This window comes from Drosophila takahashii, chromosome 3R (assembly GCF_030179915.1).
Source record: "Drosophila takahashii strain IR98-3 E-12201 chromosome 3R, DtakHiC1v2, whole genome shotgun sequence".
Taxonomy (NCBI): domain Eukaryota; kingdom Metazoa; phylum Arthropoda; class Insecta; order Diptera; family Drosophilidae; genus Drosophila; species Drosophila takahashii.
Genome location: NC_091681.1, coordinates 20709132 through 20729817, shown reverse-complemented (window position 1 = coordinate 20729817; position 20686 = coordinate 20709132). Strand labels below are relative to the sequence as shown.

The 20686-nt window shown below is 40.3% G+C and overlaps 4 protein-coding genes across 4 annotated transcripts in view; 3 read left to right on the top strand and 1 right to left on the bottom strand.

Annotated features, from left to right (window-relative positions):
* The first annotated feature begins 204 nt into the window (after window positions 1-204).
* Window positions 205-5954, top strand: PolA1 (DNA polymerase alpha catalytic subunit). Its single transcript, XM_017152088.3, has 6 exons — window positions 205-313; window positions 372-566; window positions 652-1658; window positions 2176-4742; window positions 4811-5289; window positions 5694-5954. The coding sequence occupies exons 1-6, from the start codon at window positions 298-300 to the stop codon at window positions 5888-5890; spliced, it is 4461 nt and encodes a 1486-aa protein (XP_017007577.2). The 5' UTR covers window positions 205-297; the 3' UTR covers window positions 5891-5954.
* Window positions 5955-5964: 10 nt separating this feature from the next.
* On the bottom strand, window positions 5965-9361 carry Jhbp16 (Juvenile hormone binding protein 16). The gene is made up of 4 exons (XM_017152089.3): window positions 9248-9361; window positions 6946-7202; window positions 6596-6893; window positions 5965-6238 (listed from the first exon to the last, which is right to left on the bottom strand). The coding sequence occupies exons 2-4, from the start codon at window positions 7154-7156 to the stop codon at window positions 5965-5967; spliced, it is 783 nt and encodes a 260-aa protein (XP_017007578.3). The 5' UTR covers window positions 7157-7202; window positions 9248-9361.
* A 633-nt stretch (window positions 9362-9994) lies between these two features.
* Window positions 9995-11783, top strand: Archease (protein archease). Its single transcript, XM_017151912.3, has 3 exons — window positions 9995-10133; window positions 10201-10225; window positions 10916-11783. The coding sequence occupies exons 1-3, from the start codon at window positions 10079-10081 to the stop codon at window positions 11304-11306; spliced, it is 471 nt and encodes a 156-aa protein (XP_017007401.2). The 5' UTR covers window positions 9995-10078; the 3' UTR covers window positions 11307-11783.
* An 804-nt stretch (window positions 11784-12587) lies between these two features.
* E2f1 (E2F transcription factor 1) overlaps window positions 12588-20686 on the top strand; it is a 42680-nt gene continuing 34581 nt past the window's right edge. Inside the window, exon 1 of the mRNA XM_017152018.3 lies at window positions 12588-12820. The gene's annotated coding sequence lies outside the window, so the exon portion shown is untranslated. The remainder of the gene's footprint in view (window positions 12821-20686) is intronic.

Genomic DNA, 20686 nt, shown 5'->3' with positions numbered 1-20686 from the left:
TGTCATGTCAAATTATTAAAATTTTTGAATTTAGGCGCCATACATTCTTTTTCTTCCGGGTTTGATTAGGTATTTTAGTATTTGGTTAGGTTTAGTGGTATATAAAATAAATACCGAAAAATCCCTGCGAAAACGAGTTATCGATAGTTAACATTGTTATGCGGCAACCCTGCACTAATCGATTGACTCATATCGATATATTCCCGCCATTCCCGCTTTAATCAGTCAGCCCTGGTCATAAAATAAATGAAATCTGCAGCACAACACGGGGAAAATTAACAAAGTCAGCCGATTGCGATGTCTGAATCACCTTGTAAGTAGCTTAATTAGCATCTATAAACATTGTACCTTACTGGACTATCTATTTTCAGCTGGTCCGCGCGTCAAGCGCCAGCGAATAGACAAAAATGGGAGATTCGCCGCCATGGAGCGGCTGCGTCAGCTGAAGGGAACCAAGAACAAATGCCAGGTGGAGGACCAGGTGGACGATGTGTACGATGTGGTGGATGAGCGGGAATACGCCAAGCGGGCGCAGGAGAAGTACGGCGACGATTGGATCGAAGAGGGTGAGTGAGGGTATAGGGAGCACCCATAACATACTACGGGGCTCCTTTTTAAAGATACGAATATAAAGCATATATCCCCTTTCAGATGGCACTGGCTACGCAGAAGATCTGCGGGATTTCTTCGAGGATGAGGATGAGTACTCCGAGGGCGAGGAGGATCGCAAAGACTCCAAGAAGAAGAAGGGCATTGCACCCAACAGCAAGAAGAGACCCCGGGAAGCCGAGAAGCCAGCCAAAGGAAAGGCCTCCATCAAGAATCTCTTTAGCAATGCGGTTCCCAAGAAAGCGGACATCAAGAACAGTGTGAAAGATGATGATATTCTGGCTGACATATTAGGAGAAATTAAGGAGGAGCCCGCAGAGACGTCTGAGAAAGTGGAAAAGGTCATAGCGCCGGCGAAAATAGCTGTGGCCTCGCGAAAATCCGACGCCGCCGCTGCCAAGGAGTATATGAATAGTTTCCTCAACAACATCAAAGTTCAGGAGCAGGAACGCAAGAAGGCGGAGGCCAGCAGTGATCACGAGATGCTGGAGCGCATCCTCAAGCCCAAGGCAGCAGTTCCCAACACAAAGGTGGCCTTTTTCTCCTCACCAACTCCAGCGATCAAGAAGGAACCTTTGCCGGAAAAGAAGCCTGTCAAAGAGGCAACGGAAGATCCCTTCTCCGACAACGATATGGATTTCAGCTGTCTGGATGACGATGAAAACCAGTTCGATGTGGAGAAGGAGCAGCTCGAGCCTTCTGTTTCCCAAGCAAAGTCAGCAGCCAAGGCCCCTGAAAAAGTATCTCCCAAAATAGAGCCAACTGGTTCCCCCAAAGAGAGTGAACCGGAGGACATGAGCAAGCTGCTCAACAATTGGGAGTCCATCTGCCAAATGGACGATGACTTTGAAAAGTCCGTGACCACCACGGATCAGGAAACGCCCATTTCGTCCGAGGAGCAGCTGCGCTTCTGGTACTGGGAGGCTTGGGAGGATCCAATAAAGCTGCCCGGCGAAGTCTTCCTCTTCGGACGCACCGCCGATGGAAAGTCCGTCTGTGTGCGGGTGCAGAACATCAACCGAGTGCTGTATTTGCTTCCCCGGCAATTTGTGAGTTCTTTATTAATTTTAAATATATTTCAAATTTTTTCTATTTATTTTGCTCTATTTTATATTATAGTAATATGAATAATGTTCTTCTATAAGCAATAATTTCTTGAGAACTTAACTTTATGATTAAAAACCCTACATATTTCTCTAGCAACCCCGCTTGCCCTAAAAAAAAGTATTATTTCAAATTTTTTCCATATTTATTTTGCTTTATTTTATATTATAGTAATACGAATAATGTTCATCTATAAGCAATAACTTCTTGAGAACTTAACTTTATGATTAAACACCTTACATATTTGTCTAGCAACCCCGCTTACTATAAAAAAGTATTATTTCAATTTTTTCTATATTTATTTTGCTTTATTTCATATTATAGTAGTACGAATAATGTTCATCTATAAACAATAACTAATTAAACACCCCACATATTTCTCTAGCCATCTCGCTTACTATAAAAAGTATTTAAAATTAATTTAATATTGCTCTATAAATTAAATTCAAATTAATTTTCCAGCTCCTGGACCCCATTTCAAAAGAGCCCACCAAGCAAAAGGTGACCGTGGCAGATATCTACAAGGAGTTCGACAGCGAGGTGGCCAGCGAGCTAAAACTGGACACCTTCCGATCCCGCAAGGTCACCAAGAGTTTCGCCCACCACGCCATCGGTATTGAAGTGCCCCAAACTTGCGACTACCTGGAAGTTCACTACGATGGCAAGAAACCGCTGCCGAATTTGTCGGCTGGCAAGAAATACAATTCCATAGCGCATATTTTCGGTGCCACCACGAATGCGCTGGAACGTTTTCTCCTGGAACGGAAGATCAAGGGACCCTGCTGGTTGCAGGTGAGCGGATTCAAGGTGAGCCCGGCTCCCATGAGTTGGTGCAAAACCGAGGTCACCCTGGCAGAGCCGAAGAATGTGGAATTGGTGCAGGATAAGGGCAAACCAGCGCCACCACCGCCGCTAACTCTACTGGCACTCAATGTGCGCACCTCGATGAATCCGAAAACCTCGAGAAACGAGATCTGCATGATTTCGATGCTCACTCACAATCGTTTCCACATCGATCGTCCTGCCCCGCAGCCCGCCTTCAATCGACATATGTGCGCCTTGACTCGACCGGCGGTGGTTAGTTGGCCCCTGGACTTGAACTTTGAGTTAGCCAAGTATAAGTCCACCAAAATATATAAGCACGATTCGGAGAGAGCTTTATTAAGTTGGTTCTTGGCTCAGTACCAACAAATAGATGCCGATCTCATTGTGACCTTTGACTCCATGGATTGCCAGCTGAATGTGATTACCGATCAAATTGTGGCCCTGAAGATTCCTCAATGGTCGCGCATGGGTCGTCTCAGGATGACCCAATCGTTTGGCAAGCGTTTGTTGGATCACTTTGTGGGCAGAATGGTTTGTGACGTAAAGCGTTCGGCGGAGGAGTGCATAAGAGCCAGATCCTACGATCTACAAACCCTTTGCAAGCAGGTCCTGAAGCTCAAGGAGTCGGAGAGAATGGAAGTTAATGCCGATGATCTGCTGGAGATGTATGAAAAGGGCGAGAGCATCACCAAGCTCATTTCCCTAACCATGCAGGATAATTCCTACCTGCTGCGGCTGATGTGTGAGCTGAATATAATGCCGTTGGCCCTGCAAATCACGAATATTTGTGGCAACACGATGACCAGGACCCTTCAAGGAGGTCGCTCCGAACGGAATGAGTTCCTCTTGCTGCATGCTTTCCATGAGAAGAACTACATAGTGCCGGACAAGAAGCCGGCATCCAAACGAGGTGGTGGAGCTGGCGGCGATCCCGAGGCCACACTTTCTGGCGCCGATGCCACTTTGCCAGCCAAAAAGAAGGCAGCCTACGCCGGTGGTTTGGTACTGGAACCGATGCGGGGTCTCTACGAGAAGTTTGTCCTGCTGATGGACTTCAACTCCCTGTATCCGAGCATCATCCAGGAGTACAACATATGCTTTACCACTGTGCAACAGCCCGTGGATGCGGATGAACTACCCACCCTTCCGGATTCGAAAACAGAAGCTGGTATCTTACCCCTTCAATTAAAGCGCTTGGTGGAATCGCGAAAGGAGGTGAAAAAGCTAATGGCAGCGCCTGATCTTTCGCCTGAACTGCAGATGCAGTACCACATTCGACAGATGGCTCTGAAGCTGACTGCTAACTCCATGTACGGCTGCCTGGGATTCGCCCATTCCCGGTTCTTTGCCCAACACCTGGCCGCTTTGGTCACCCACAAGGGCAGGGAAATCCTCACAAATACCCAACAGCTGGTGCAAAAGCTTAACTACGATGTGGTCTATGGCGACACAGATTCCCTGATGATCAATACCAATATCACGGACTACGATCAGGTCTACAAGATTGGTCACAGCATCAAGCAGAGTGTAAATAAACTGTACAAGCAGCTGGAGTTGGACATTGACGGGGTCTTTGGCTGTCTGCTGTTGCTGAAGAAAAAGAAATATGCCGCTGTTAAGTTGAGCAAGGACTCCAAGGGCGTCCTGAAGCGGGAACAGGAACACAAGGGCCTGGATATAGTTCGCCGTGATTGGTCGCAGCTGGCTGTGATGGTGGGCAAAGCTGTGCTCGATGAAGTGCTGGCCGAGAAGCCGCTGGAGGAAAAACTCGAAGCAGTGCATGCGCAACTGGAGAAGATCAAGAATCAAATAACCGAGGGTGCGGTGCCTCTGCCCTTGTTTGTCATCACCAAACAGCTAACGCGGGCTCCCCAGGAGTATGCCAATAGCGCCTCATTGCCCCACGTCCAGGTGGCTCTTCGCATGAATCGGGAGAGGAACAGGCGCTACAAGAAGGGCGACATGGTGGACTATGTGATCTGTTTGGATGGCACCACAAATGCCGCCATGCAGCGAGCCTACCACTTGGATGAGCTGAAGAGTAGCGAGGAGAAGAAGCTGCAGCTGGACACAAATTACTACCTGGGACATCAGGTGCACCCGGTGGTCACGCGCATGGTTGAGGTGCTGGAGGGAACCGACGCAAGTCGCATAGCCGAGTGTCTCGGCATGGATCCCAGCAAGTTCCGGCAAAATGCTCAGAGGTATTAAAGTACATAAAGCCATCTTAAGCGTTCCTTCCTCTTACATTTCATTTGTGTTATCTTTACAGAGTCCAGCGTGAGAATACGGAGCAGTCGGAAGGCGAATCGCTACTCAAGACCACCCTCCAATTGTACCGCCTTTGCGAACCTTTCCGCTTTCAGTGCATAGCCTGCAAGACGGAGCAGCTGATGGCCAGTGCCTACCGTCCGGGACCCAGCAGTTCGCACATCTCGGTGCTGCAGCAATGCGCGAATTCCGAGTGCCAAACGGCACCAGTTGAGTACCTGGCCAGCGTCCGCAATCAGTTGCAACTTTCCATTCGCCGGTTTGTCCAGCGATTCTATAAAAATTGGCTGGTTTGCGATCATCCGGATTGCAACTACAACACCCGCACACACACGATGAGGAAGGAGATGCGGCGACCGCTGTGCCAAAAGTGCCGCAGCGGCAGCCTGCTGCGTCAGTATACGGAGCGGGACCTGTACAATCAGCTCTGCTACCTGCGATTCATGTTCGACCTGGGCAAGCAACAGCTGCAGCAAAAACGTAAGTGAAACATAGAGAATATATTTATAAATATTATCTAGAAATCCACAAAATTATTACAATGATATTGATACGTAAAGAAGAATAGTCCATGCTGATAATCTTCATTCATTGACTAATGAATAACATGACAGTATATTGGAAAAACTAAAAGAAATCTATATCTTTTAGTTTCAAATATTGGTAATTGTTCTTCATTAAATAACCTACATATTTTGTTATTTTATTAATTAAATTATTTCAATTAAATTGAGACGTAAAGTAGAATAGTCCATGCTGATTATCTTCATTCATTGACTGATGAGAAACATGGCAGTATATTTTAAAAAGAAATCTTATATCTTTTAGTTTCAAATATTGGTAATTGTTCTTCGTCAAATAACCTACATTTTTTATTTGTCTAGCCACACTAACGCCGGAACTGGAGCAGGCCTACCAGCTTCTATACGAGACTGTGGACCAGCAGCTGCAGAGCTCCTCCTACGTGGTCATCTCGCTAAGCAAACTCTTTGGCCGCACCCTGGCCCTGATGTCCCTGCAACCGCCTCGACCCCGACCCCACAACGAATTGATCGCCAGTACTTTGGCAGATGTCGTCTAAGTGTTTAATTAACTAGCCTTTGTTAGAAGATCCATTAAAAATACTACAAAACAAATACGATTAACTAGATGAGGTCACGTGGCGAGGAACTTCTCGAGGGGAAAGTGTCGAAAGGATTCGTTGAAAATGTCCGTAAACGCGGTGCTGACCAGCTCGTTAATCATCGGCTTGATGAACGGCAATCCCAGCTGCCACATGCTGTTAATGACTCCATCGGCCAATTGATTAAGCGGCTGTCCCTGCAGCAGATTCTCAATGTGCAGCTCCATTCCGCCGATCTTATCCACCTCGACGTGAACCTTGATCAGCGAGCCTGGGTCCCCGATTCGTCGCACGCTGGTAGTTTGACTGAGGAGGAAAAATATAAAATGAGTATAAAATGAGTTGGGAGCAGCACAGAAAAAAATATTTTTTAAAGATCAAGTTATTCATATCACTTTGATATGAATAAAGTTATTTTTTACATTATTTGCTCAAAAAATACAACATTTGATATTTTTTGATATGATAAAATATCATGTTGATATGTTTGAATCTCAAATTTGACATAAATCATACCGGCTTTTTATTGATATGAATTAAGGTAGAAATACCCCTATTTTATATCGGTTTTTATTTCTGTGAGTGGAGTCAAAGTGCTAGCAAAACAATACCCATGTTGGCAACACAGCTTGGGAAATATTTTCCATGCGACGCCCTGCTCACCTGTAGTCGTAAAGGGTGAGGTTCCAGTGGCCCTTTCGGTTCATCTCCGTGCCCAGCATCTTGGCGGCGAACTCGTACTCGCCCTCCAGGCTCTTCTCCGGGAAATACTGGGTGTAGACGATGCGGCTGTCCTCGGGATCGGCGTGGAACTTGGTCACCTCGGAGCGTGCCCATCCGAACTCGGAGACATTGCGCAAGATCAGACGAAAGCTGCCCAGGCCGTGTGACTCACCTCGCCGCAACTCCACATAGGTACAGTGATGCGGGTCAAAGGGCTTGATGTTGTAGTCGGGCACACCTGAAAGAGTAACCCCATGATTGCGCGCGCCTGTAATTCAAATCTCACTCACCTGTGGTGAAGTAGGCCCTTAGATCGTTGAACACCTGTCGCATGCACTCGTTAAAGTCCTCGTCCGTCTTTTGGCAACGGCCCAGCAGATGCCTGAGATCCGCATCCACATCGATCTGGCTGGAAGCGCTTGCCAGGTGAGTGGCAAAGAGCAAGATCCCCGCCAGGTAAATCAAAAGGCTGGCACAGTTTGAGGGCCACTGTTGCGACATGTCGATGGTCTGAGTTTGGCAGCAACTGTTTGGCGACCGTTAATTGCTAAGGTAAGTAGAGGTAAAGTTTTTATTGTTTATGTGACTTTGCTCGCGTTTTGTTTATATTTAGTTTTAAGTAAATTGCCGTTTTTTTGTGGGCGTGAAGAGCCACTGGTATTTGTGGTTCAAAGTGTCCTTGGTTTTGCACACAGTTTGCGGATAGCCTATAGCACATAAATATTAATTAGATTTACAGTTTTGGATTATCACTCAGCCAATTTTACTTTTATTATTAAAAAAATAAAAAAAGCAAAGGATAATATGATAACACTACACAGTTTTTTACAATTACAGTCTTATAAGGACTTGTAGTTTTTACTTCCTCTTTAAAACTTGTTTTCTGAAATGTGTAAAGTTTCAAATTACACGAAATTTAAAATTCAAAATAGTGTTTTAATGTCAATATTTATCAGACAATAAATTTGTAATTGTTTCTTTTTTTAATTTTCTACCGCAGAAAGTCACTTTTATTCATTGAAATTAACTTATTGTCTTTCAGTAATTGTAATTAACAGTAATTCTTTTGTTTTCTAAGGTTTAACCTATTTCATTGATTTTAATTAAATACAAGGAAATGGTAGTGGAATCTACCATTAACCTTTAACAACTTATAGTTTTTAACTGATTTGTTTATAACTGGCGAATAAAAGTTGTAAAATACTCATTTGGGGATTTTTTCTCCAAAAAAGTATTGTAGCTATTTTTCTTGCACTTCCTTGTTCAGTTGTTTTTTATTAAATTAAAATTTTGTGATCTTTAAACTTTTTTTAGTTGAAGAATCCTACAAATTACTCTGTATTAATATCCGAAAGTTTTAATCGCACAAAAATTAAATCTTATCTCACAGCACTAACCAAAAAAGTCTCTTTTCATGGCAAACACATGTATGTACTTTTCAAACAACCCTCATCTTCATGTAATTTGTTTGGTAATCTTTTTGTTTGCGGCCTGCACTTGACCCCTTTAACTTAAGCGTACAGATTATTACTGGTCTCAGTGCTGCAACAAATCCACAGCACGAAAAGAAAACTATGAATAGGCCAAAAATGTACGATAGTGTAGAAACAGTGGTAAACGAAAGACTTAAGACACAAACTTGGGGGTGCCAACAACTTTTATTTCCACTTTGGGGCAGCCACTCATGCAACACGAAAGCAACAACGTATGATAATATTTGGCAATTCTTCAGTTTAGCGCTTGCAATTGCAGTTGACCAACGGTCAGTTATCCAACCAAACAAGTTACCTAGATATTGAGTTTAGCTAAGTTCGGGAAACTCCAAAGCCTCACAGTCACTCCTATGCTATTTATTATTTTGGTTATTCCGAAAATGCTATGACCAAATATGAATTTCTGGAACTCGTATGCAAAGGCGCGCAAAAATTCGAGAATAACAATAATAATAATTGTACTGTTATTTGAGCCGAATACGCGACGTGAATCAGTCGAGCTGCCGTAGCCAACTGAACCACGCCAAGTCTGGGGAATCGAGAGAAAAAGAGCTTCCACCAAAAGTGGCAACAGCAGCCAAATGAGCCATAATAAAAAAAAGCCACACAAAGTAGCAGGAAAATGTTTGAAATCCATGAAATGCCCGGCCACAAACTTGAGCTTTGTCAACTCGGTTTTGAGTTTGACACCCTCTGGTCGCGTTTCCTCATACCCAACTTAAAAATCAGAAACAAAAACAAACCAAACAGTCGTAAATCACTGCCAAAAGTCATTCATAAATACATTTAGAAGCGCGTAGAAGTTTTTGACTGGGAGGGTTGCGACTTAGCGATACACTTCATTGTACATAAAAAAAATGTATTAAAAAAAAAAAGATAAGATCTTGGATCAGAAAAGAGAATTTAACATTTACAAAAATAATTTAAAAATTGTTTTTCTTGAATGGTGATTTAAAATTGATCAAAAATTGTATATTCTCCTTATACCTTCTTTCCGAGCAATAACCGATCATCGCTGGCTGAAAAGTGATCTGAATTTAATTAGGCAAGCCCATATCCGCCTAAGGTAATATTTTTAAGTATCAAATCAAGTACTCACAACCAGCTCTCAAGTTCATGGAATTGATTAAATTGAGCTTCGTGATTGACAACCGCGCGTGTTTAAAATGTAACGATTGACAGAAAAGCTGACGATGTCAGCGAGAAGAAGATTATGTGGACTGCCTTTTGCCAAATGGATCTACAAGGTTGCAGCTTCAGTTGTTATGGCTGATTGCAAATTAATGAAAGGACAAGGTCGCTCTTACAGAAATTTAAAACGGGGCTAAAAAAAATACTCGAGCACTTTGTAGTAGTTTAATTGCGATAACAAATGATGTTCATAAACTGGAAATTCTGCTTTAATTTCTGTTTAATGTGCTTCATTTTATTGCAGTTATACCCTTATAGATAACTTTGTTCAAAACCTTTGGAATTTTACGCACTTCTTTTGACGATATGCCAAGAAATTGTAATCCGAGCATTCAAAAGATACAAGACACAAGTATCTTCTGTTAAAAATTATTAAAAATAATAATACTAATTATATAAAAGCAATAAAAATAAGGGCATTTAATACATTTTCTTAAGTTCTATTCATGATTTTTGAAAAAACTTTATTGAATGTTTGATTTTATCCTTAAAAAAATAGTTTGTATTCTGAAATAGATTAGAAAATCATATTATGTAACATTTTTGTTTTTATTTTAATGAATTAACACAATTAAATTTAAATTAGATTAGACTCTTCTTATTGGAAATTCAGTATTTTCTTGGCAAGGCGCGAACTGGTATTTTTCACTAGCATGTTGAGGGTCATACTGTGCGGTTGCTGGTTTGTTTATAGTTATTTAGCGGCCAATTTTGCGTTAATTTAAGTTATATAGCAATAATGGAGGTGGAATTCAGCAAGGAGAACTTTCTTCTGCCGGAGGTGAAGTACGAGTGTGAGTAGATCTGCAATTTGTAAGGGGAACCACCTGTTGCTAAGTATTTCATCATATTGTTTTGCAGACCTGGATCACACGGCGGATGTGCAGTGAGTAACCAACAACAACACAGCTGGGTGACCATGTGGAGTAGGGTGGTTCGATATCTATAAGTATAGAAATAAAATCAGAAGTCTTATTAGAATTTTTTTGCTTTCGAAAATGCGGTCTAACATTATGTTTGATTTCCATTTTTTAGTGTTCTTTATTTCAAGATGAGAATATTTTTCTTAAAAAATTAAATTATAAATATTTGCTACTAAAATTAGTAGCAAACGCGTAGCCTTATCTTTTTAATTTTGTGAATAATTTTTTTTTATCGTTCCGTGCTTTAGAGTTTGATTGAAGGTTACCATTCCATATGCGCATAAAAATTATGTTGTTTACCTTTAACTTAATTAGTAATGTATGTTTTTGGAAATTATTACATCTAAGTTATCAACAAATTATCTTAACATTTTTATTCAGATAATTTAAAGAATAAATCTGTCACGGATTAGTCCTACCTAAATGATTAAATATTAGTTTCTAAAGTTTTAAAACTTAAATCAAACATTCTGAAAATTAATGTGCAAAACAATGCCCATATACTTTTTAAAAAGATATCCAGAGTTTATGCTTTAATTTATTATTTATTTATTATTCAATAAATCAGAACTAACTTAAGTAATAGCCTCAATAACTGTTTTACAGTGCTAATTTATTTAATATTTATTAATATATTTTCTCCCATTTACCAGACTTCACAGCTGGGGAACGAGTCTGAAGGAGGCGTTCGAACAGTGCGGAGTGGCCATGTTTGGATATATGACCGAGCTGGATTACGTGTCCGTGGAGCAGTGCTTCGAAATTGAAGCGCAGGGCGATGATCTGGAGGGACTACTCTTTCACTTTCTCGACGAGCTGCTCTTCCTGTTCTCCGCCGAACCGTATCTGGTATGCAAAAAGCTGGAGATAACCAAGTTCGATTTGGAATCCTTCGAGATCTCCTGCCGTTGTTACGGGGAACCCTTCGAGCTGGGAAAACATCCGCAGGGCACCGAGGTGAAGGCAATCACGTACTCGGCCATGCAAATCGTTCAGGACGCGGAGGCCAGCAACTACGAGGTGTTTGTGATAATTGACATTTGATCCAGCAGCGGTCGCCGGGAATTAAATGTGACTGTTCTGTTTCAACCCCTTTGCCTGTCTCCATTAATCATAAGTGAAATGCCGAAAAAAAACGATATAAAAACCGCTGCATAAGCCCGAAAATTTGCAATCTCTCGTGCTGCGACTGCATCCCTTGTCGATGAGGATGACTTATCAAGAAACCACTCGATTGTGCGGCTGCAAATGCAATTAGGACTGGCTCCCTTCTCACCGGTATGATTCCAGAATCAAGATTTACCCTTTTGCCTCTGGACTTTTTGTGTAGTATTCTCTTTTTTGCGCACGGCTTTGTGAATTGGCAACGTGTTGAATTCCCAGACAAACGCCGAATTTGTTGTCCTTTCCCAGACCGCAGTTCAATGAACTTTTCATTTGGACAACCTTCGCTGCAAGAGCGTTGTGTTTAATTAAGGGGGTTTGCAGTGAAGTAATAAAAAAAAATAAGGTGGAATCTCAGCTATGAATGATTTGCTAAATTTATATATTTCTTTTTTAACCACTTAACCACGCATTTGGATTAAAGCGGCCGAAAGATTTTTAAATGGTATTAACTTTTGGCTTATTTTGTACAGTTTTTTATTTTCCGCTATAGGATTTTAAATTTTAAACGTTATAAAGATTGTTTGAATTACCCGCTAGTTAGTATTTTTCTGTAGTTCAGGCATATTTAGTATATGTTAGGCGACACCAGCTGGCAACACTGACCGATTTGTTTTGAAACAGCTGACCGCGCCGTCAAAACGTAAAAAGTAAACAACAAAAAAAACATTTGCCGGGCAACGTCGGCGAACATATGGGAGTGTGTGGGTGTGTGTGTGCGTGCCAGTCAGTCTGCCCGTCTGTGTGAGTAGCGAGAGATTTCCTTGGAATATCGGGCGAATTGGAAAATAGATGTTTTTACAGCTGATTGATATTGAAAAAGCAACGCTGCGACACGCAGTTCGAGGCGAAAGAGCGTGTAAAAGAACAAACAAAGTATGAAAGGCAAATATCACACTCACACAAGCGACCAGCTGTTCATTTCGCCTTTGGCTTTTGAAGTGCGTCGAAATTAAAGTGGCTGAAAACCTGGAGAACGTATATACCTTTGCACAAATAACAGTTATTTTATGGTGATTTCGGGCAATAAGTGGGTGGCCGCAAACGTCATCGAAAGCCGCATTTCGCCCCCTCCGTTCTGTTTGTTGTTGTGTTTGCTGTTGCTTTTCAATTCGCCCCATCTCTCTCGCTCGTTCTCACCGCTCATTCTTTCTGCAGCCACCAATTGTCATGGTGTTAAAAGAAGAGGAAGCAGCAGCCCGTGAGCACATTGTGCGCTAGTTTTTGCCGATTTACACCCAGAAATCGGGCCGATATCGTCCTGAAAGCCCTACCAATCGACAGGTGACGTTACTACCTGTAATTTGCGATCAAAAACTAAAAGCTAACCCAAAGGGAACCGAGTGAAAAACGTGGCGGAAAAATCCATACGAAGACGGAATGGAAAAAATGTGGTATGTAGGCAGCACTAGAAGTAGAGAATGTGACATGTGTGTGTGCCAGAGTGTGTGTGTACGGCTGAGTGTGTGTGCGGGGTGCTGCGCTGGGCATTTTCTTTATAAAGGGGAGCCCACGAATAAGAAAAAAGACCAACTGTTTTTTGGGCGTGCGCCTCCAACTGCCGGCTAAAGAAAATATATAATGAAAATATTGCATGCCGGTCCAGCTGACGGAGCAGCTGCAGCAAGAAGAAGACTGATAGGAGGGGGTGGTGGAGCATCTTGGGGAAAATTATAAAAAAGGGGGAGGAGGCTTCTGATAATGCGCACTTTATATAATTGCAGCTACCTGTCAGCCATCTCTAATGGTATGCGTTTCTATCTCCGTCTGTGTGGGTGGGCGGTTAACTGGTAACCAATTCCTGCCAAATTTCAATTCATGGGATTTCTGCGCTGACGTCACTCGCATTTCATTTGCAATCACTCCGATTTGATTTATCTCAAGTGTAAAGTCGAGCTTCAGGCTCAGTAACTCGTACTGGCACAGTAGTCCCTCTGTAGGTAGAAATCTAAATGTACAGATATTATTTAACAAATTTTTAAAAGTAATTAGAAGTATCTGGAATTGTAAGGTATTGTATTTACCAATTTGTTCTTTTTTTTTCCTTATGCAAAGAGAAAATCACTCGCCATGATTGATTAGGCACTGATAACATATTTTGTAAAAACTTAGTATTACAAAAAATCTAAAATCAATTTGCCAGTCTAAATTTATTTCTGAATTAAAAGATGATGACGGATACAACTTATTGTTGCGTAATTAACTAAATTGTCAGTATAACAGTTAAGCTAAATTTATCAAATAAATATTTCTTGTGTGATCCATTTATTTTATTTTGTGGTTATAAAACCGCAAAATGTGTTAGACAGCATTTTTGATTATTTTTTAAACTCAAAGCAAAGTAATTATATGTCCCACATAATTATTTATTTGCCTCATTTAAGTGCTCTCTTTTTCGAGAGACCTCTGTATTTTTAATTTTTATATGTTCGCGTGTTGCATGTGCCGAGAATTGTTGTTAGCCCAGGGGAGTCGAAATCTTTGATTAGATTTTAATTTGGAGCAAAAAAGCTCGAGTCAAACGTTGCCAGATTGCCCATAAGGGATGCTGTGACTTTGCACGTGATCGGTTCAGGTTGTGGAGCAGAGACTGTTGCAAGGGTGTGGTTTTTGTATTGCAGCACTTTTTATAGAAACACTACCATCTAAAAGTCGCATGATAACTACACGCCCTTATCGGCGTATCAATTAACCCAGATACGGGAACACGGAACTTGATTCGCGGGTGATAAGACTGCGGTTCCAAACTTTCCCCGCTGACGGCAGGAATTCCAGGGAAGAATTGCAATCGTCTTGGGTCAGCTTTTGGCGACGTCATAGTTTGATGACCTCCAGACGCTTACACACCCAAATGCCCACCAATACTCGGACAATTATGCACGTCCGTGTGCACATGCTCCAAAAGAGGCAATGGCGGCCATCGAAGACGACGCTGTCTCATGGCTTTTTTCTCCATCTCCATGTATTGGGCGACGTTATTTCTCGAGTCTGCAGTTTTTATTTTTCTCTTTTCCATTTTATTTTTTCTGTTTTTATTTTTTTTTTATTTTTGTATTTGGTTACTTTGATTTCGCTTGGCCTTCGGGGCGCTGTCTTGGTCTCTTGGTCGGGTCTTTTGTGAACCAGTTGCTCTAAGCGCCTCTGTTACCTGTTCGCCCCTGTTTGGTATACACATCGTTTTGTGCTGCCATAGTTTGTACCAAATTCGATATATCATTACGGAAGCAGTGATTTGTACATTCCGTTTTGTTTTCCCCCTGTCGCCAAAGAAAATTCCAATCTTTTCCATAAATGCAATTGTCGCACTGACAGCTTTGATTCGAGTTCGTTCGTTTATCTGTTGCTTCGGCGATAAGGCCTTCAAAAATGGGGAAATTGAGGTCATTCTTAGTTGGGTTTTATTACATGGAATAATGATTTTTATTAGAGCATATGGGCACTTCCAAAAAAAAGTCCACCAAGCCAAAAACCTTGAAACTTGAATAAAACATATTTCTACATGATTTTGCCCCGATATTAGTTTCTAATTAGTTGGATACTGAGCTTAACTACAAATTTGGAGTATAGTTTGATTATTTTTATGACAAACCCCACCAATATACGCAAAAATCAGTTTTTGGCAATTTTTTTGTTATTTTTTGGACCTGTCTTCTGTTGTAAATTTATCCTATAGGAATGCTAATATGTGACATTTTTCTGTACTGAATGCTTCATTCACATGCTAAACTATTAAGTTAAAAGCAAAACATCCAGCAATTGAGAGATAGAGGTAAAGAAATCCGCTTTACAAAACAGTCGGAAAAAATGTCCCGAGCGACATGTCCCGAGCGAATGTGGTTGAAACTGCATAAAAAAAAAACGGCAAAGAATTTTTGAGTGAAACCAAAAGCATTTCACAGCGACATGTTTGAACAACATTCTAAAAAAAATCGCATTCAAATATTCCATCAGAATTCGCTAATTTCTGGTGTTGTATGAACTTCCCTGAAATCCACTTCTATTTTTGTCCCGAGCGAATACGGCAGTTTTTTACCGATATCTTAAAAACTAAAAGTGGTACAAAATCAAGATTTTTACCAAAAATTGAGCTTGGGAAGAGTGAAAAGAAAAGCCCATAATTTAAATTAAAATCCATTGTTTTACAATTTTTTTTCAACTTTAAAGGTGTGCAAATGTCCCGAGCGACATTTTGGAAGTGCCCATATGCCTTTGCAATGCTCCATGCTTACGACATTACTTACCATTTTTTTTGGATTATATGATCTATATTTCAAGATCATTTCTGATGTATAAAGATTTAATCAAAATATAATAAAGCAGGAATTACATATCTTTTAGCCTGGAAGATCTTACCTAAGCCATAAATATTTTAAATAAATTCCCAAAAAGCATTGATAAGCTTAAAGACCAAACCATAAAAATCTATTTATAAATCGCGGACCTGACTTTTAGACCGTCTGGCAACTCCAACGCAAAGCTCATCAAGTGGCTTATACAATAGCCCCAAAAAAATAAAAAATATCACGCACACTACCTTCGACATCAAATAAAATTGGCGCACTTGCTCCAAGCAATATATACCCAGATTTTTGGACAGGCTAATACTTTTCATAATATATTAAACACTTGAATTCCATTTTTTATTGTGGACTGGCCACTTTGGGTCATCGCTTGCCCGCCGATCGTATCGTGTTTGTTTTTATCATGTGCTGCCTTTTTTTATATTTTCGAGTGACTTTGTGTGTGTATTAAGTTGTTGTTGCACTTTTATAACAGACCAAAAGGGGGGCCACATGAGGAGGCATGTCTCCATGCCAGAAACACACGCTCGCACACTCGCTGGCATAAAATACTTAAGCGAAACGAGTTAAAAGCGATTTCATTAATATGTTTTTGTTGCTGATTTCCTCCGCTCGGTGTGTTGTTAGTGTGCTGGCCGCTGCTGTGGCTGGTGTTTTTTTTATTATTTTTTAATCTCTGCCCTTGCCTTCTGATACCCTTTGCTTTAATTAGACAGAGAAGTGGTAGATGGTATTTCGTGGTTTTTTGTAGCTTACGGGATCCCAGCGAGTCATTAAAATTGTCAATTGTTTACTGCATAATAATAAGACCTAAACCTTTAAAGTGTAAGCGATAATAATTAGTTTAAGAGTAGTTAACTTTTGTGACTAGTGAGATAATTCAAAAGTTCCAAAAGATGATACTTTTTTATTAAGTAGTAAGTAGCAGTTAAATCTCAAAGATAACATACAAATTTCCATAGCTTTTTAAATCTTTAATTTAAATATACTTCATAAGGTTATTTATATCGTATCTTATCTCGATGATTAAAATCTTTAGATAGAAACCTCTAGCTAAAAGATGATCTTATCCAAAAAAAGTGTATTAAGATTCGTTTTTGCTGACTCTGACTATCTGCTTAATTTTGTATTCTTTCTTATTTTGTTGTTGATTTTTTGTCAGTGCTGTTGGCTGGTTTCTGTTGGGCTTTTGGTTTGCCTGGCTATTTTTAAAAATTTTGCGCGAAAGCAACAAAAAAGTAAAATTAAAGAACGAAGCGCAAAGAAAAGAAAAGACGAGGCAACGCGAAGTCGGCGCAGTGGCATCAGCAATTGTTGTTGCTGCTGTTACTGTTGATGTTGCTGTTGCTGTTGCTGCTGCGTTGGCCGCATAAAAAATGTGGAATATGGAATTTCTCTGCGAGGCCCCACATTTACCCACACGGTCGCACAAGAATCACACACAGATACGCAATCCGAGTCGCGACTTTTGTGGCTTTTTGTGCGTGCAAATTGGAGCAAGAAGGGGAGAAAAGAGAAAGGGGGAAGGAGAGAGAAAAAGGGATGTGTGGATTGTGTATAACAAAGATTCAGATACTCTTTTGCAGCTTTATAGATGTTTTTATAATTGTATTTTTATTGAATTATACAACATATTATGCGGAATGCATTGGTGTGATTAAAATATCTTTTTCATTCTACACTTTGATGTTAAATATTTCGAAAATTTAGAAAGTTTAGGATGCCTTTAACTGAATAAACTATTTATTTCACATTTTTGTGTCTAAGTATTTGATATAATTGGAAAAAATTCGTGATGTCATTTAAATCTCTTAAAAAGGGCTCTAAAAGTACGGAAAAAAAATGTTGCCGAACTTTCTTTATACTTAAATTTTTTTAAGTATTCAGAAATAGGCAAAACCCTGAAACCACTTAAAAAAGCGACTTTAATAGTACTGCAAAATCTTAAAGTTAATTTTTAAAAACCGATGATTTCAAATGTCTTTTTGCAAGGGTATAATAATAAAAGTCTGGCCAGTTTTTACGTTGACTGCGTGAATGTGCTCCGCCTCCGTTCGCTTCAGCGTCATCGATTTCCTGCTGCATTTGGACCCCGAATGGTCCAAGGGGTGGGTGGTTGCGTATGACAACTCATTTGTTGTTGTCCAATGGCTCGTTTGTGGGTGACGTCGTCACTTAATGACAGCTACAAAAACGGCAACAGGAATAATCCATTCCCATTCTCAACTCCGGAACCAATTAGGTCACATTGGCGTCGTGGCAGCTTCTTCATTCTCCACTAATTCGCTTTTTCACTCCCTTTTCGCAAAACATTTCATTCGCTTGCCTCTTTCTCCTCAACTCTGTTTTTTTTTTTATGTCACAAAGCAACTTTGCACTTCATTGATAAAATGATTAATCGTTATGATTAATGTGCGGGGGTGTGAAAGAGAGAATAAACATAAATACACTGAAAAAATGTAGAATCAAGCTATAGTTATACAAAAGTGTCCTTTTGTGATATATTTAATACAAAGAAGTAGCAGTTAAAATAAAAACCCAGTTTTTCTTGACTAAATAAAAGTATTAATAAATTGAAAATAATAAATCGAAACATTAAACATTGCTAACTATTTTTCTTCCTCTGTAACATGCTTCATTCTGAGCTTTATGTGTGTCACCTAGACGGTGAAGCGTAAAAGCGGATGTTTAAACGATTTATAAGCAGACACCACATTCCCTTTTGGGGTCTAATGCGGATTTGATAACGAATTTTGGGTTCATCCGAGGTCGCTTTTGGGTCTGAAAATTGTTGCGGCTAAAGTTTTATTGTTGCAAAATGTTTGGAATTATGTGGGAAGCAAGAAACAAATATTAACGAAGTCAGAAACCAAGAAGAACAAAAATGTGTGCACGAATAATTTGAATAAGATTAAATGTGAGAAAAACGAAAATATCATAAAGGCTTTTACTTAGGAATTGTATAAACATGAAAATATTATGAGAAGCAATCGCATTTAAATTAACCAATAATTAAAATTGTATTAATGATAAGAATCATCGTCTGATTTGTAAGGACCAACTAATCTGCAGACTAAAGATTTCGTTCATTTATTCAATCATTTGTATAGATTACAGCTTCAGCAAATGATTTATGGTTGATCACCCAAGACTGAAATGTTCCCATGCTGCGACCCTCAAGCCTTGCCACCCTAGACTTAAAAAAAGGCTCACCCTAATCATAATTCCTGTCCAATATTTATATGACATGAAAAAATGCAACCCTAGATAATTACACAAAATTGATTTGATTTGATTATGCCATAAAGGAGAGCGATCGCGCAGCTGCCCCTGGAAATTTCCTGCTCTAATTGCCTAATGCATATAGAATTATGCGAAAGGTAAAAGCATTTCACCCCAAGATCCAAGGAAATCTCGTTTGAAAAAACAAGGCACCCAGGACAGAGTGAAAGAAAAACTTTGTGAAAATCGATAACGAATGCAATTTATGGGACACGGGGCGATTCTCGAGATACAGCTGCATCGCCCAGGACAAAGGAAGTGTGAGTGGAGGACCTCGGCCATTGAGACAATTGCGAAAGTCGCTGGGAGTGGTAGTGGTTCACTTTCTTCTGTCGAACGGGAATGCCAGCAGAATGGCAGCTGCCGAAGACAAAGGCAAGGCAATTCCGAGGACATTTTGCATCATCTCCTGAATGAATAGGGAAGCGGACATGCATCTTTGGTCCTCCTTCTCAGCCTCCTCCTCCTCCTACTTTTCCGTTTGCCTATGGGATGATCTTTTATAATCCCCGACATCCCGAGATCTCCGTGTACGTGCTCATAATTTATGCTCGGGCATCAGCCTCAATGGCACTCAGATACAGATACACACCTGCCCGGCCCTTCTGTATCTTTTCCTCTTCTAGGACAGCTGCGCTGCTTGATTTTGTTCGATTTGTTGTTTTATAATTAAGCGCCGTCTTCAAACTGTTAGGACCATCCTTATTCGAGGCCTTCTGTTAATTTGTTCCTTTTGTGTGGCTTCTTAACAGGTGGTTTCGTGTACAGTTTGGCTAGAGGAATCCTGTTTTGAGATTTGTAACTCAAACGGTTGCACCAAAAGGGTTCTTTATAATATTCAAGGAAGTTCTAACCGTATATTTGTAATTTTAATAAAATAACTTTTCTAACAATAAAATAAAAATTAATAAAATAAAATATTAATAATTATTTCAAGGGAAAGTTTAAAGTCGGCTAATTTGTATGCACCTGCTTTGGTTTTCCCAGACTATCACATTGGCATACGGGCTATATGGGTCGTTACCTATCCCATTCCAGTTTTCCTCTCGTTTTTGTCTTACACTAATTTATATTGCCTTGTTTCTGGTTGTTTATGGCCTCGGGTTTAAATCGACACACGTTTCGCATTGCCCGATTAGATTATATGGGCCGTATTATCCACACCCATATTGTATAGTATACTCGACATCCACGCAGAGGAATTCCAATCCATGTGCGATCGCACGCACAGTCAGCGGCATCGGCCGGCTATAGCTACATATATACATGCCCCCATCCTCATCCATATGCACATCACCGGCCATATCCTTTCCCTCACCTCCGACGCAGAAGTCGCAAAGTTCAAAGTCAAATGGCTATTTTTACTGCTGCGCTGTTGTTTTTATTCTTCGTTATTTTAGTGTTCTTTTTGCCGGTTCCGTTCTTCTGGCTCTGAGGATCTCGTTTGATACTCTTTCTTTCTTTAACCCAGTGCCATCTTTAAGTGGGATACAAATAAGGTTTTTAATGCTGGCATGAATAAAAAGGAAAAGATATTTTCAATTTGAATAAAATACATCCATACATTTGAGATACAAATTAAATTTTTTTTTTGAAGGGGTTTGAGGCCAGGTTAATTTTAAAAATACAACTGACGAATGGAATATCTCAATTTCCATCTATCATATAGTCACTCTC

Coding starts and splice junctions, on each gene's coding strand:
- Archease (XM_017151912.3), top strand. CDS start 10,079: ATGGAGGTGGAATTCAGCAAGGAGAACTTTCTTCTGCCGGAGGTGAAG. Junction 10,134..10,200: donor GCCGGAGGTGAAGTACGAGT/GTGAGTAGATCT, acceptor ATTGTTTTGCAG/ACCTGGATCACACGGCGGAT. Junction 10,226..10,915: donor GATCACACGGCGGATGTGCA/GTGAGTAACCAA, acceptor CCCATTTACCAG/ACTTCACAGCTGGGGAACGA.
- Jhbp16 (XM_017152089.3), bottom strand. CDS start 7,156: ATGTCGCAACAGTGGCCCTCAAACTGTGCCAGCCTTTTGATTTACCTG. Junction 6,894..6,945: donor AAGGGCCTACTTCACCACAG/GTGAGTGAGATT, acceptor TTACTCTTTCAG/GTGTGCCCGACTACAACATC. Junction 6,239..6,595: donor CTCACCCTTTACGACTACAG/GTGAGCAGGGCG, acceptor TTTCCTCCTCAG/TCAAACTACCAGCGTGCGAC.
- PolA1 (XM_017152088.3), top strand. Junction 567..651: donor CGACGATTGGATCGAAGAGG/GTGAGTGAGGGT, acceptor ATCCCCTTTCAG/ATGGCACTGGCTACGCAGAA. Junction 4,743..4,810: donor TTCCGGCAAAATGCTCAGAG/GTATTAAAGTAC, acceptor TTATCTTTACAG/AGTCCAGCGTGAGAATACGG.